We start from the raw sequence: 17103 nt of genomic DNA, 5'->3' as shown, positions 1-17103 counted from the left end.
TTCTCCAAGGTGCGATCCCTATGGATGACAGAGTTCAGTCCATAGGCATCCATCTTGCTTCCTTGTGTCCTTGCTTTTGTCCTATCAGGCCGAGTCAGAATTGATTTCTCACTTATTCCTTAACAGGCATATGGCGAAGCAGATCTGGTCCTTCTTCTCGGCCATCTGCGGGATCTCTCCCATACCCCACTATTCTATTGAGGGGCAACTGAGCAATGGAAGCTAGCATCGCTTTGGGTGCAACGTCTACCATCTTCAGAAGAATTATCCCCATCTTAATACTTTGGGAGCTTTGGAAAGCTAGGAACGGGGCCAGGTATGATGGAATCCCTATGCTCGTGAACAAATGTTTTCTACGCATTAAGTGGTGGATTAATCTCATCCTCGAGGGCGATCCGGTCCTATTGCAGATGATTCCTAGGCTGATCTTGAGAAGACAGCCACCGCTTTGTAGGGAGTTTCTATCGAGCATTGTGAAATGGACGAAGCCGGCGAGGGGCTGGGTGAAACCAAACATGGATGGATCGTCAAGAGGTAATCCGGGTTTGGTTGGCAGGGGTGGGATTTATAGAAGAGATGATGGGAGTTTCGCTTTCACTTTCTCGAGAGGATATGGGGTGACCACGAACAATAGAGCAGAACTCCGAGTTTTCTACGATGGTCTTGTTTAGTGCCTACTTAGAGGGATGTTTAGAGTGGAGGTAGAAACCGACTCCAAGGTGGTGGCTGACCTCCTATCTGGGAATTTGGTCACGCCCTGGCAATGGCGTCCCTGGGTTAGGCGGATTACAACCTGGGGAGGAGAGTGTCCTTTCAGACCCATCTCATTCTTCGAGAAGCCAATGGGCCGGTGGATGGTATGGCTAAAGAAGGTAGCTTAAGACAGAGGGATGTAGATTTTATCCACTTGAGGGAGCTTCCTTCCCCCGTTCGCGGTCTTGTCTTCCTAGGCTCCATCAAATCAACTCATGTGAAGTTGTAAAGTATTTTTCGTATTTTCTTTCCTTGTTTAGTTTCCCTTCCTTGGCGGCTGTTCGGGCTGCCCTTACAATATGCTCCCTTGATCCTTCTTTTCCAGGGGCTGCCCGAAGGAATCTTGTTAGCTGTATTCCTTTTCTATTAATGAAATGATACCTTTTGAAAAAAAAAAAAGATCAATGGAGAGGCTTATTTTCCATCTAACCTGTTCATAAGGTCATACATACCTGGATGAAGGTAAAACAGTCATATGTGCCTTTTGGGCTCCAAGAAGTTTTGGATAGTAGTGTTAATTCCTACTACTTCTGGTGTGGTTCATTTGAGTGTTGGATCTTCCTTGTTTTTAGTGCATATCATAAAATATATATATATATATATATATATATATATATATATATATATATATATATATATATATATATATATATATTAAGGAAAAATGGTGTATTGACATCGTTGTATGGTCAAATTCTCAAAAGAGGTTTGACCTTCCAAATATTATGAGGGTAGCCTTTGACAGGTCATGAGAAGTTTTTTAGACCAAATTGTCACTGTTCTTGGTTCAATAGTTATATGGTTTTTGAGTGAATAATAAGTTACGTTGTATTTAATGTTGAAAAACTGATGTGGACAAAAGCCTTTTTGGGCGTGGGCAAGGCCCAACTCTTGGGGCCTACATTGATGTATGTGTAGAATCCATGCTGCCAATCCTTTTTGCCCAGTCATTTTAGGGCTAGGGCCTAAATATCAGCCTGATCTAAAGGTCGTGTGGGCCATAAGAAAAGATAATGTTGACAATGGCACCCACTGTTGAAACTTTCCAGGTTTACTGTGATGTTTGTCAGAATTGAACATTTCCAAGTCGGGACTTTTGGGGCTCAAAGCTAGCTGGATGACAAGATCGACGGAACGGTTCACCCCATTGTGAGCCTCAACTCCTATTATTTAAAAATAATCAAGTTATTAATTATATTAACCTGACAACTACGACCCTTAGCACATTACAACCATGACCCTTACGAGTGGTTGTCATGTTATATAGGTCGTGGTTTATTATTATTATTATTTACGGTTAGCTTGTTAGTATACACCCATGTCAGTACACACACTCCATGTTAGCCACCCCCACTAGGGATCGATACCAAGAGTTATATAGGTCGTGGTTGTAATGTAGTAAGGGTCGAGGTTGTTATGTTATTTGGGTCATGGTCGTCATGTTATATGGGTCGTAGTTGTCATCTTATATGGGTCATGGTTGTCATGGGTCATGGTTGTCAAGTTATATGGGTCATGGTTGTCATGTTATATGGGTCGTGTTTGTCATGTTATATGAGTCGTGGTTGATATGGGTCATAGTTATGTTATATGGGTCGATGTTGTCATCTTATAAGGGTGTGGTCCTGTCGTGATTTATATGTCAAATCCAATCCGTCCATTGGATTTAGAATTTAATTTAACGTCGTGGGCCAAAAAATGAGTTACATTCAAAAACTTTATGGCTCCCAAAAGGTTTTCAATGGTAGGTTTTCAATTTCACTGCTTTTTTTAGTGTGGTCCACATGAGCCTTTGATATGCCTCACTTTTGTGCTCATTCCTTTAAATGATCTTTCAAAATGAATGGATGGCATGGATAAAATATATACATCACATTGGGCCCAATAAGACTATTCATCTCTACATAGGTCTGATTACCCTACCCCTATACGCGAGAAGAGGAGATGACACTTCCTCGACAATAAGATGACACTGTTTCGTGATAGTTCACCAACTAGCACCACTACAGCCACACTGCCCATGCTCTTGACAATATCCAAGCCCGAGCATGTGGGTGCATGCATTCCAATGTGTAGAACATGCAAACCAATCATCACTTTATTTCTCCAAGTTAGAATACTCCACACTCAAACCATATACACACCTTTAGCTTTGATGCTTAAATCAACAGGGACTGCTCTACTTACCAGTTTCCACCCAAAGATAGCAATTTTGAGGGGTAAACGGGCATGCCAAACCCACTTAGTCCATCCAATTATGTTCCCTGCCCTGTGGACCATCTCCCATGCTGACTTGACTGAGAATTTCCCGAACGATTCCCTGGTCCAAATGCTCAGGTCTTCTCCCACGTGAGTAACAATTCTTTCCCTATGGACATGCTTTACAAAGCTTGGTGAGAGCTAGGGGATTTCAGGGGCAGATTGGAGGAGGCCTGCATTACCGAGCACATCGTGCACTTTCAGCTGCAATAGCTGGGTTTGGAGGGGGCGCTGATAGGAAGTTTTGGAGGGGGCCGAGACCGGACCAATTGGTGGACCAGAAGCTGCATGATCCTTCTCCTAGCAACATGTGTGTTATCTTCGATTTTTTCTGTGGGCTTCCAGATTTTTTTTTTCTAGAGGGGGGACACAGAGGACCGAATTTAGGCAGGGATTTCCTCGATGCTCGCTGGATATCCATATTTCCCTGACACAAAGGAGGCCCATAGACTAGATTTGAAACTAATGAGGGCTGCCCAAGCCATCTTCATCCTAAAAGCTTTCATTACATCCCTGAGTGACTTGATGCCTAGGCCACCTTCAGAATTAGGGGTAGATATTTTATCCCAGGATATCCAATGAAGATTTTTTTTCCATCCGTCCAACCCTAGAAAAATTCACAAGAGCTTTCTCGATAGAGTCTAGAATTCCTTTAGGGACAACTGTCGTTGCTAAGGTATGAATCGGGTGGTAGATAAGACATGGTTGATGAGGATTACTCTACCAGCTTGGTTGAGGAAACGGTCTTTCCAACCAGCAATCCTATGCAGAATTTTGTCAAGCAAGGGCTAGAAGAAAGCCTTTCTAGATCTGCCTGACATCAGGGGAACGCCCAGGTAAGATATGGATGGAGTGCGTGATATCCCTGTTAGCCTTTCTACTAATCTGATGCAGCATTCAGACGTTCTCAAAGAAACCAGTAAGTTGCTCTTGTCTTTGTTGATTTTCTTCCCCAACGCAGATAGTAAACTGTTTTGGAAGTCTAGTAGAGCCATGAGAGATCTGCTACTACCGTTGAAGAATAATATGGTGTCATCTGCATACAAAAGGTGGGAAATAACTAGGCTGGCCCTTGTGTTTTTGAAGGGCACACAACATCCGTTATCGACCAGCTTCTTGTAGCCTTCACTGAGGACTTCCATGAGGATGATGAAAAGGCTACGGGATAGAGGATCTCCTTGCCTCAGACCCCTCTCAGATTTAAAGAAACCACAGGTTTCTCCATTAAAAAGCCATGAAAACCATACTCCCGACCAACATATTTTTCAGCTAAACTGATCCATTGTTGGTTGAACCCGAACTTTTGCAGCACCTTCTTGAGAAGACTCTAGTCCACCCTGTCGTAAGCTTGTATGGGCAAATCGGGGAAAAGATTCCATAAATCTCCATGGACTAACATGATGGCTTATGCGCATGTTTGGGCAATACTTCGATAGGCTAGCTTTATAGGCATCAAACCCCTAGTCGTCTTTTGGGTGCAATGATTGCAGGATGGTTTATCTCTCACATGAATAGGCTCAGAATATCCGATCTCTTATTCTATTCTTTCTCTTCTTTTTTCTTTTTGTTAAAAATGGGATGAAAAATTGGCTAAGTACAAATAAGAATGTAAGGACCAATGCGAGACTAGAATGTCGAATATTAAGATTGGAATGTAAAGTGACACTGTGCTAGGCCTCTATCCAATGAAAACGACGCCACGTGGCGAACTTACGTGTCGGTTTCAGACTCAGGTAAATCATCCGCGGTCACGTGTCTGAACTGGATGTGGGGCTGCTGGCGGGCCGACATCCACGGCCACTGGTCTTCCCTTTCGGTCGGCCTGGAACCGGCTACGGACGCGGATTTCCTGCGAAAGCCTTTCGCAGGAAGTTCCTGCACTTGAAACTTAGGTGGGGTCCACCATAATGTTTTTCAAAAATCCACTCCGTCTATCCGTTTTGTGAGATCATTTTAAGAGATGAGATCAAAATTGAGTAGGATATAAGACTCAAGTGGGCCGTACTAAAGGAAAAGGTAGTTAGGGAAATTTCGACCGTTGAAATCTCCCTAGGTTCGAAAGTAATGTTTAAATACCATCTATACCGTTAATAACGTCATTTGTAACACAAATAATACCATGATTCAAAACTTTTTCAGCCCCACGAATAATTCAACTGTGGACGTTCAATTATCACTTTTTCGGCCCACTTGAGCATTGGATACGGTTCATTTTTTGCCTCACATCCTAAAATGAACTCAAAAAATGGATTGACGGAGAGGATTTCTCACAAATATGACAGTGGGCCACACCTGGAATCCCAGCGAAAGCCTTTCGCAGGAAGTTCCTGCGCTTGAAACTTAGGTAGGGTCCACCATAATGTTTTTCAAAAATCCACTCCGTCTATCCGTTTTGTGAGATCATTTTAAGAGATGAGATCAAAATTGAGTAGGATATAAGACTCAAGTGGGCCGTACTAAAGGAAAAGGTAGTTAGGGAAATTTCGACCGTTGAAATCTCCCTAGGTTCGAAAGTAATGTTTAAATACCATCTATACCGTTAATAACGTCATTTGTAACACAAATAATACCATGATTCAAAACTTTTTCAGCCCCACGAATAATTCAACTGTGGACGTTCAATTATCACTTTTTCGGCCCACTTGAGCATTGGATACGGTTCATTTTTTGCCTCACATCCTAAAATGAACTCAAAAAATGGATTGACGGAGAGGATTTCACACAAATATGACAGTGGGCCACGCCTGAAATCCCAGCACAGGAACTTCCTGCGAAAGGCTTTCGCAGGAAATCCGCGTCCACCGGCTACCTATCTGGGACTTGCCACGTGTCCGATGGGAGTGGCTATGTTGACACGTGTAAAGCCTCTACTGGAGATTCCCCGAATCGGTGGTCTCTTTTTGGAACTATTTTATTTATCGGGAGAGGCGTTTTTGGTACTCGGGCTGTGTAGGACGTTTGATATGCGTGTACTTAGAAATTGTACACGTGGAATATATTAACTCCAAATAAAATGACCAAATCGTGGAACGTACTGTTTTTAAGTTGGAATATAAAAATTGGATTTTTACGAACGATACTGACCTCTGATTCGTGGACACTTGTTTGTGCAAATAAGACTGTTGAAAATCTTTTATTTTCAACCGTCCAGATGATGTCCATCAATCTGAGAGTAAGATGATCAAATAGGGCATGATTTTTGGCTCATAATAGATCTAGAATGGAATCTATGATTAGGCAGTCTGATTCGAAGTAATGTTTGCCACGTATGCGATTTCCAATTAATTTCTTAGTGTCTGCGTATCATCTATCACACTCCGCCAGACTATAAAAACCTTTCAATTTTCTGGGTGTTGGAGACGCGACCAAGGCATATTTGGGGACTCGCGCGGGAGAAAGAACCTTCGGAGTAGGTGGGGATTCCGTCATCCCAGTGGTGGGCCCCACTTTCGTCCCAACAGCGAAACCGTAGGAATGCCAATCGAACTCGCTCGATGCGCAGACTGCACTCGCCTCACGTGGGAAACCAAGGCTGCAGACATGTGCACATGTGGAAGATCCCGGCCACTTGTTGAGTTCCCGAATGTGTATGACATATCCAAAAAGCTGGCCTACATGGATCAACAGGTGGGCCATACCTGTGTAAAATAATCAATAGACACTGACCAATGGTTCAGATTCCTTGAACATATGTGGACTAACTAATAATCATAATTGCAGGATTTTAGAAGTATGGGATATTCACAAGGAGTATTTTATTAATGTATCAAATGAGGATTTAATCTCTCAACGTGTGACTCATTCTAATGGGTTGCAATGAGTGGAGACTCATTTACTAAGGGCTCGTTTGGATTATCTATTACAACAGTAATGCCCTGTAACGTATGGTATATGAGTAAGGAATATTATTATTATGATATGTGGAAGTAAAATAGAGTAATGGTACCATACAATATGTCTGTGGTAGTTCCATCTACGAGATATAAGACACTTTCTCTAATTAGATATATTTGGATGTAATTTCATTAATATATTTCCTATTCAAGAGGTGTCCTAGAAAAATGAAAAAAAAAAATCCAAAGCTCAAGTGGACCACTTTATAAAAAGTACCAGGGACAACGATGTTTGCTGTTAAAACTTTATTACAGCCCAGTAGGATGTTTGTTTGCCATCCAACCTGTTTATAAGGTAAGACAAACCTAGATGAAAGAAGAACACAAATATCAACTTGATCCAATATTTTTCTTGAACCCAAGAAGTTTTCAATGGTAGGCGTTCAACCTCCACTATGGATTGTAATGGGTCTACTTTCACTTTGGATCTACTTTAATTTTTTGTCTCATTTCATAAAATAATCACGTAGGATGGATGGACTATGTGGGTATAACACATGTATCATGGCGAGGTCTACAAAGCTATGCCATATCAGCGAACCTCCGTTAAGCCATGTCTTGCGGTGATTTAAAAAGGTCACTATAATTTGATATTGGGCAATAATCAATAAATAAAAAATAAAAAAATGAGATGTAATGATGGGAGTTTTACACTACATTATTGTAGTAGCCACTGATCCAAACAAGCTTGAAATAAGTCAAAATTTTAACCTTAACCCTAACCCGCAATCCATGAGGCGAACCTAACCCACTTAAAAGAGAGCATATTAGCTGCGGCCAACCTCACTCAAGTCTGTGTGGCCCTTATTGTGGGGCCCACCTTGATGTATGTATCCTATATCCATTGCCATCCATCCATTTTACTAGATTAATTTAGGCATGAGCCCAAAAATAAAGTAAATCTAAATCTTAGATGGAGCATACTATTGGCAAAAGTGGTGATTGAACGTCACACCATTAAAAAAAAATAAAAATCCAAGGCCCACCGTAATGTTTCCTATATGTTTATTTGCCACCAGCAGTGGTGATGGAACGTCACACCATTAAAAAAAAACTCAAGGCCCACCGTAATGTTTCCTATATGTTTATAATTTGCCACCAACCTGTTGATAAGGTCACATAAACCAAGGCGAAAGAAAGGAAGAAAGAAAGAAAGAAAAAAAAAATCAAATATCACCATGATCCAAAACTTTTGTGGCCCATTATATGGTTTTAGTGGTCCATCACCATTATTTCCTATGGTATGGTTCACCAGAGATTTGAATCTGCTTCATATTTATGCCCACACCATAAAATGATTCGAAAAGACAGATGGATGGTGTGGATATAGAATAAATGCATCAAGGTAGGCCCCGCAGTAAGGGTCACACCATCATGGGCAAGGCCACTTAAAATTTATCAAAGCAAAACCTGACCCCCACCATGCTTATTTTATGTAATTAGGTTGGGCTTGACCAATAACCTGACCAAGCAACGCTAAACTTGGATTTAAGAATATAATATGGGGCTAAAGGTATGCTGAACGCTACTTTGAATTTGTTTGGACAGGCCAATAAAATGGTTCATTTTGTTTTATTTATTGATCTCTAATATATACTTATGATTGAGTAAATTTTATTTTTTTATTAGAGATCTAATACATGATAATGATTAATTAAAATGTGATGAACTCATACCAAGTAATACAAGTGAATACATACCAACTTATACATCCCATTCATCTGTGCTTATCCTCTGTTAATATCATTTTGCGTTTTGGGTCAAAATGGGTTGGATCATGTGGCTTAGCCCATTGATAAGCTATATGGGTGGGTCAAGTTGAGTAGGGCTCAATCCTAGCTAGGGCTATTTGTAGGGGGTGTACATTGAGTCGAACCGAGTCGAGCTGGCCTCCGCTTGGCTCGGCTTGGCCACTAGCTGACCCCAACTCGAACGCGGCTCGCCTCAGTCCTTGTGCCTAATTGACTGGCTCGGCTCGGCTCGGCTCGGTCAGCAACTCAGGCGAGTTCGAGCCGAGTTCGCCTGTGCGGCATTTTCACAAACACATGGATTGCACCTTCAAAATCTCACTGTATGTAAAACAACAACAGTGGTTTTATAGCTATTTTATCAAACATCTTCTAAGCAACATAAAATTCAAGAAAAAAAAAATGATATTTGCTTCATATACATACCTTCCTTGCTATCAACCACACTTCATTGAGTCATTTCATCAAACACTTGGTGAGCGGCATCAATATCAAAGTAACCAAGTCACCGAACTGGTTCGATCCGAGTTGAGTCGAGCTGGGGCCAACTCGAACTCATTTTCGAGCTCAAAAAATCAGCTCGACTCAGCTCGAACTCAGCTTCAAACCGAGTTGAATCGAGCTTTTTCAAGTCAAATTGAGCTTTTTGAGTCGAGTCAAGCGAGCTAACCAAGCTCGCTCGGTTAGTATACACCCCTAGCTATTTGCTCAAATAAGATGCATTTTCTAACAAAGACTGATACACTTGAGCCATTGCCACCCATGCTTGTTTCCAACTATGAGGAGAGTTGAATTAGCCACTGTAGGACCCACATACAAAGATGGTCTCACGAATGTAAGCATCCATCTTCTTAAAATTGCTTTATTTGAGCCAGAGTTCAGAATCACTCTAGATGGATGGTTGCGAAGGTCTATCAATGGAATTTATTTTCAACCATTGATGATATTCAATTTCGAATGGTTCTATGCCTCCGATAGATGCTTATGGGCAATATTCAGAGTGATTTATTTATTTATTTTTTATTTTTTATTTTTTTGCGCATTACCCATTCACAGCATCCCCGGCTGATGGACGGTTTCAATGATTCCAACATCTCTACAAATGAGTGTGATAGATTAGCATTTAGAGCATACTGCATGATCCCCATCATGCTTGGAGAAAAGAACGGCCCTCGAACATCTTGTAGTTGGCGTCCCGATTTAAAGCCATGCTTGTGCAATGGGTTCACATGGTGTGCTTATCTGCATTATCGAAAGAGTGGGCCCAGCGATTCGATGGTTTGACACATTTGATTCACTTTCCGTGTATTGCTTGTCCATGAAATTTTGCACATGAGTGGTAGAGAATGAGATGAATGTGTGGAAAGACTAAGAGCAGACAGGATTTTGAAAGAATGCATTACTATTAGATGACTAAATCCTAGATTTGACAGAAACTATGCCAGAATCCAGGCCATTCATCAGGTGCGGAATATGGCCAAAATGCCCTAGACTAAAAATAATGTTGTTTATGGATCGCACACGGGTCAATGATACGGAAAAAAGAGGATAGTTAGGCATAAAATCAAATAGTCTAAGTTCAATATACATGTGTGGCTCACTTGAAGAGAGCAATACCATATATATATATATATATATATCATTTTTTTTTGATACATGGCATTTTCACAACGAGCACTACCTAATCAATGGCCCGTATTGGAGAGATTGCGATGTCTGACATAGAAACAAGGCCTACCAAAAAAACGGGTAAAGGCTACGGACTTAATCCGTAGCCTTAGGTCTATGGCTACGGATTAAGTCCGTAGCTAGTCCGTAACACGACCGTCGTCGTAGGTACCATAACGATAGGTCTGGAACCTATTGCTACGGATTTAATCCGTAGCCATAGACCTAAGGCTACGGATTAAATCCGTAGCCTTTTCCCCTGTAGCAAAAAAAAATAAACAGCTATAGATATATTTGTAGCTGAAAGTCCGTAGCAATAGGGCAAAATTTAAAAGGCTATACCTATCTGATTATTGGCTACGGATTTAATCCGTAGCTATATTGTAAATAGCTACAGATATAATCCATAGCAATTATATCTGTAGCAAAAACTTCAAACAGCTACGGATATTATTTGTAGCTGAAAGTCCGTAGCAATATGCCAAAATTAAAAAGTCTACACCTGTTTGACTAGTGGCTACGGTCAATATCCGTAGCTATTTTGTACATTGAAAAATTAAATCACCTGTTCATTCAATTACCACCTGTTCATTCAAATACCACCTGTACAATCATTCATTCATTCATCACCTGTTCATTCAATTACCACCTGTTCATTCAAATACCACCTGTACAATCATTCATTCATTCAATTACAATTACAATCCTTCATTCATTCAATTACAATTACAATCCTTCATTCAATTAATTACAATTACAATCAAATACAGTTACAAATACAATAATGCTGAAAATACAAATCTTTGGCTTCATTAGAGAAATGTGCTCGACTTCACCGAATTTCAGCAGCTTCGTATATTCCATCATCCTACAAACAGTCATGTCATTCATAAATTAGAATGCCCATTAGAGAAAAGAAAGACAGTAAAAGAAGTGCATCACGTATAACCACTTTTTTTTCTTAATGAATTAAAAAAAAACTCAAAGAGGAATGAAATTGACACAAAAGAAATGGTCTCACCATATGATTATAGGTTTAGGTTTGGTTTAGGTTTAGGTTATAGGTTTAGGTTAAGGTTAGGCTATAGGTTATAATTAAGTTTAGGTTATAGGTTAAGGTTTAGGTTATAGATTTTGGTTTAGGTTTAGGTTTAGGTTTAGGTTATAGGTTATAACTTTTGGGAACTTGATTACAGGTTAAGGTTTAGGTTTAGGAAATCGGGTTCGGGTTCGGGATCGGGTTTAGGTTTGGGCTTTCAAGTTTAGGTTTAGGTTAGGGAGTTGAGATTAGGATTAGGTGTAGGTTTGGGTTTAAGAATTTGAGAATACATTTAGGTTTTAAGTTTAGGTTTAAGTTAAAGGTTTTAGGAAAGGTTATAAGTTTAGGTTAGGTTTATGTTTAGGTTTAGGTTTAGGTTATAGGTTATAGCTTTAGGGAATTGAGAATGGGTTATGGTTTAGGGAAAGGTTAGGTTTAGGTAATAGGTTTTGGGATTTGGGAATAGTTTTAGGTTATAAGTATAGGTTTAGGTTAGGTTATAGGTTAAGGTTTAGGGATTTGAGTTTAGGTTTAGGTTTAGGATTAGGTCTAGGTTGAGGTTTAGGGAATTGAGTTTAGGCTATAGGTTTAGGGAATTGAGTTTAGGTCTAGGTTTAGGTTTAGGTTGAGGTTTAGGGAATTGAGTTTAGGCTATAGGTTTAGGTTTAGGTCTAGGTCTAGGTTAAGGTTTAGGGAATTGAGTTTAGGTTTAGGTTTAGGATTAGGTCTAGGTTGAGGTTTAGGGAATTGAGTTTAGGTTATAGGTTTAGGTTTAGGTTTAGGTTGAGGTTTAGGGAATTGAGTTTAGGCTATAGGTTTAGGTTTAGGTCTAGGTCTAGGTTAAGGTTTAGCGAATTGAGTTTAGGCTATAGGTTTAAGTTTAGGTCTAGGTTGAGGTTAGGTTATAGGTTTAGGTTTAGGTTTAGGTTTAGGTTTAGGTGTCGGTTCGGGTTTTGGTTATAGGTTTAGGATTAGGTCTAGGTTGAGGTTTAGGGAATTGAGTTTAGGCTATAGGTTTAGGTTTAGGTCTAGGTCAGCGGTTAAGGTTTAGGGATTTGAGTTTAGGCTATAGGTTTAAGTTTAGGTGTAGGTTATAGGTTTAGGTTTAGGTTTAGGTTTATGTCTCGGTTTGGGTTTTGGTTATAGATTTAGGTTAGGTTATAGGTTAAGGTTTAGGGATTTGAGTTTAGGTTTAGGTTTAGGTTTAGGATTCGGTCTAGGTTGAGGTTTAGGGAATTGAGTCTAGGTTATAGGTTTAGGTTGAGGTTTAGGGAATTGAGTTTAGGCTATAGGTTTAGGTTTAGGTCTAGGTCTAGGTTAAGGTTTAGGGATTTGAGTTTAGGTTTAGGTTTAAGATTAGGTCTAGGTTGAGGATTAGGGAATTGAGTTTAGGTTATAGGTTTAGGTTTAGGTTTAGGTTGAGGTTTAGGGAATTGAGTTTAGGCTATATGTTTAGGTTTAAGTCTAGGTCTAGGTTAAGCTTTAGGGATTTGAGTTTAGGCTATATGTTTAGGTTTAGGTTTAGGTTGAGGTTTAGGGAATTGAGTTTAGGCTATAGGTTTAAGTTTAGGTTTAGGTTGAGGTTTAGGGAATTGAGTTTAGGCTAAAGGTTTAGGTTTAGGTCTAGGTCTAGATTAAGGTTTAGGGATTTGAGTTTAGGCTATAGGTTTAAGTTTAGGTCTAGGTTGAGGTTAGGTTATAGGTTTAGGTTTAGGTTTAGGTTTAGGTGTCGGTTTGGGTTTTGGTTATAGGTTTAGGATTAGGTCTAGGTTGAGGTTTAGGGAATTGAGTTTAGGATTAGGTTTAGGTTTAGGTTTAGGTTGAGGTTTAGGGAATTGAGTTTAGGCTATAGGTTTAGGTTTAGGTCTAGGTCTAGGTTAAGGTTTAGGGATTTGAGTTTAGGCTATAGGTTTAGGTTTAGGTCTAGGTCTAGGTTAAGGTTTAGGGATTTGAGTTTAGGCTATAGGTTTAGCTTTAAGTCTAGGTCTAAGTTAAGGTTTAGGGAATTGAGTTTAGGCTATAGGTTTAGGTTTAGGTTTAGGTTGAGGTTTAGGGAATTGAGTTTAGGCTATAGGTTTAGGTTTAAGTCTAGGTCTAGGTTAAGGTTTAGGGATTTGAGTTTAGGCTATAGGTTTAAGCTTAGGTCTAGGTTAAGTTTAGGTTATAGGTTTGGGTTTAGGTTTAGGTTTAGGTGTCGGTTTGGGTTTTGGTTATAGGTTTAAGATTAGGTTTAGGTTGAGGTTTAGGGAATTGAGTTTAGGTTATAGGTTTAGGTTTAGGTTTAGGTTGAGGTTTAGGGAATTGAGTTTAGGCTATAGGTTTAGGTTTAGGTCTAGGTCTAGGTTAAGGTTTAGGGAATTGAGTTTGGGCTATAGGTTTAGGTTTAGGTTTAGGTCTAGGTCTAGGTTAAGGTTTAGGGATTTGAGTTTAGGCTATAGGTTTAAGTTTAGGTCTAGGTTGAGGTTAGGTTATAGGTTTAGGTTTAGGTTTAGGTTTAGGTGTTGGTTTGGGTTTTGGTTATAGGTTTAGGTTAGGTTATAGGTTAAGGTTTAGGGATTTGAGTTTAGGTTTAGGTTTAGGATTAGGTCTAGGTTGAGGTTTAGGGAATTGAGTTTAGGCTATAGGTTTAGGTTTAGGTTTAGGTTGAGGTTTAGGGAATTGAGTTTAGGCTATAGGTTTAGGTTTAGGTCTAGGTCTAGGTTAAGGTTTAGGGAATTGAGTTTGGGCTATACGTTTAGGTTTAGGTTTAGGTCTAGGTCTAGGTTAAGGTTTAGGGATTTGAGTTTAGGCTATAGGTTTAAGTTTAGGTTTAGGTTGAGGTTTAGGGAATTGAGTTTAGGCTATAGGTTTAGGTTTAAGTCTAGGTCTAGGTTAAGGTTTAGGGATTTGAGTTTAGGCTATAGGTTTAAGTTTAGGTCTAGGTTGAGGTTAGGTTATAGGTTTAGGTTTAGGTTTAGGTTTAGGTGTCGGTTTGGGTTTTGGTTATAAGTTTAGGATTAGGTCTAGGTTGAGGTTTAGGGAATTGAGTTTAGGTTATAGGTTTAGGTTTAGGTTTAGGTTGAGGTTTAGGGAATTGAGTTTAGGCTATAGGTTTAGGTTTAGGTCTAGGTCTAGGTTAAGGTTTAGGGAATTGAGTTTGGGCTATAGGTCTAGGTTTAGGTTTAGGTCTAGGTCTAGGTTAAGGTTTAGGGATTTGAGTTTAGGCTATAGGTTTAGGTTTAGGTTTAGGTTGAGGTTTAGGGAATTGAGTTTAGGCTATAGGTTTAGGTCTAGGTCTAGGTCTAGGTTAAGGTTTAGGGAATTGAGTTTGGGTAATAGGTTTAGGTTTAGGTTTAGGTTGAGGTTTAGGTTGAGGTTTAGGGATTGGAGTTTAGGCTATAGGTTTAAGTTTAGGTTTAGGTTGAGGTTTAGGGAATTGAGTTTAGGCTATAGGTTTAGGTTTAAGTCTAGGTCTAGGTTAAGGTTTAGGGATTTGAGTTTAGGCTATAGGTTTAAGCTTAGGTCTAGGTTGAGGTTAGGTTATAGGTTTAGGTTAAGGTTGAGGTTATAGGTTTAAGTTAAGGTTGAGGTTTAGGTTAGAGGTTAAGATTTTAGGTCATGGATTTTGGTTTAGGATATAGGCTATAGGTTTAAGTTTAGGTTTAGGTTTAGGTTTAGGTTTAGGTTATAAGACATAGGTTTAGGGAATTGAGAATAGGTTAAGGTTTAGGTTTAGGATATCGGGTTTGGGTTCGGGGTCGGGTTTATGTTTGGGTTTTCAAGTTTAAAGATAGGTTTAGGTTAGGGAGTTACGATTAGGATTAGGTGTAGGTTTAAGTTTAGGGAATTGAGAATACATTTAGGTTATAGGTTTTGGTTTAGGTTATAGGTTTTAGGTTAAGGTTATATGTTCAGGTTTAGGTCATAGGTTTAAGTTAAGGTTGAGGTTTAGGTTATAGGTTAAGATTTTAGGTCATGGGTTTTGGTTTAGGATATAGGTTATAGGTCTAAGTTAAGGTTTAGGTTTAGGTTTAGGTTATAAGACATAGGTTTAGGGAATTGAGAATAGGTTAAGGTTTAGGTTTAGGATATCGGGTTTGGGTTAGGGGTCGGGTTTATGCTTGGGTTTTCAAGTTTAAAGAAAGGTTTAGGTTAGGGAGTTACGATTAGGATTAGGTGTAGGTTTAGGTGTCGGTTTTGGTTTTTGTTGTAGGTTTAGGTTAGGTTATAGGTTAAGGTTTAGGGATTTGAGTTTAGGTTTAGATTTAGGATTAGGTCTAGGTTGAGGTTTAGTGAATTGAGTTTAGGCTATAGGTTTAGGTTTAGGTCTAAGTCTAGGTTAAGGTTTAGGGAATTGAGTTTGGGCTATAGGTTTAGGTTTAGGTTTAGGTCTAGGTCTAGGTTAAGGTTTAGGGATTTGAGTTTAGGCTATAGGTTTAAGTTTAGGTTTAGGTTGAGGTTTAGGGAATTGAGTTTAGGCTATAGGTTTAGGTTTAGGTCTAGGTCTAGGTTAAGGTTTAGGGAATTGAGTTTGGGCTATAGGTTTAGGTTTAGGTTTAGGTCTAGGTCTAGGTTAAGGTTTAGGGATTTGAGTTTAGGCTATAGGTTTAGGTTTAGGTCTAGGTCTAGGTTAAGGTTTAGGGATTTGAGTTTAGGCTATAGGTTTAGGTTTAGGTTTAGGTTGAGGTTTAGGGAATTGAGTTTAGGCTATAGGTTTAGGTTTAGGCCTAGGTCTAGGTTAAGGTTTAGGGAATTGAGTTTGGGCTATAGGTTTAGGTTTAGGTTTAGGTCTAGGTCTAGGTTAAGGTTTAGGGATTTGAGTTTAGGCTATAGGTTTAAGTTTAGGTCTAGGTTAAGGTTAGGTTATAGGTTTAGGTTTAGGTTTAGGTTTAGGTGTCGGTTTGGGTTTTGGTTATAGGTTTAGGTTAGGTTATAGGTTAAGGTTTAGGGATTTGAGTTTAGGTTTAGGTTTAGGATTAGGTCTAGGTTGAGGTTTAGGGAATTGAGTTTAGGCTATAGGTTTAGGTTTAGGTCTAGGTCTAGGTTAAGGTTTAGGGAATTGAGTTTGGGCTATAGGTTTAGGTTTAGGTTTAGGTCTAGGTCTAGGTTAAGGTTTTGGGATTTGAGTTTAGGCTATAGGTTTAAGTTTAGGTTTAGGTTGAGGTTTAGGGAATTGAGTTTAGGCTATAGGTTTAGGTTTAGGTCTAGGTCTAGGTTAAGGTTTAGGGAATTGAGTTTGGGCTATAGGTTTAGGTTTAGGTTTAGGTCTAGGTCTAGGTTAAGGTTTAGGGATTTGAGTTTAGGCTATAGGTTTAAGTTTAGGTCTAGGTCTAGGTTAAGGTTTAGGGAATTGAGTTTGGGCTATAGGTTTAGGTCTAGGTCTAGGTTAAGGTTTAGGGAATTGAGTTTGGGCTATAGGTTTAGGTTTAGGTTTAGGCCTAGGTCTAGGTTAAGGTTTAGGGAATTGAGTTTGGGCTATAGGTTTAGGTTTAGGTTTAGGTCTAGGTCTAGGTTAAGGTTTAGGGATTTGAGTTTAGGCTATAGGTTTAAGTTTAGGTCTAGGTTGAGGTTAGGTTATAGGTTTAGGTTTAGGTTTAGGTTTAGGTGTCGGTTTGGGTTTTGGTTATAGGTTTAGGTTAGGTTATAGGTTAAGGTTTAGGGATTTGAGTTTAGGTTTAGGTTTAGGATTAGGTCTAGGTTGAGGTTTAGGGAATTGAGTTTAGGCTATAGGTTTAGGTTTAGGTCTAGGTCTAGGTTAAGGTTT

General features: G+C 39.5%; 1 protein-coding gene across 1 annotated transcript; it reads left to right on the top strand.

Annotated features, from left to right (window-relative positions):
• Nucleotides 1-215: 215 nt before the first annotated feature.
• Nucleotides 216-671, top strand: LOC131254329 (uncharacterized). Its single transcript, XM_058255318.1, has one exon. The coding sequence runs from the start codon at nucleotides 216-218 to the stop codon at nucleotides 669-671; it is 456 nt and encodes a 151-aa protein (XP_058111301.1).
• The last annotated feature ends 16432 nt before the right edge of the window (nucleotides 672-17103 follow it).

The sequence above is a fragment of the Magnolia sinica genome, chromosome 8 (assembly GCF_029962835.1).
Source record: "Magnolia sinica isolate HGM2019 chromosome 8, MsV1, whole genome shotgun sequence".
Lineage (NCBI taxonomy): Eukaryota > Viridiplantae > Streptophyta > Magnoliopsida > Magnoliales > Magnoliaceae > Magnolia > Magnolia sinica.
This window is presented reverse-complemented; position numbering and strand designations above follow the sequence as displayed.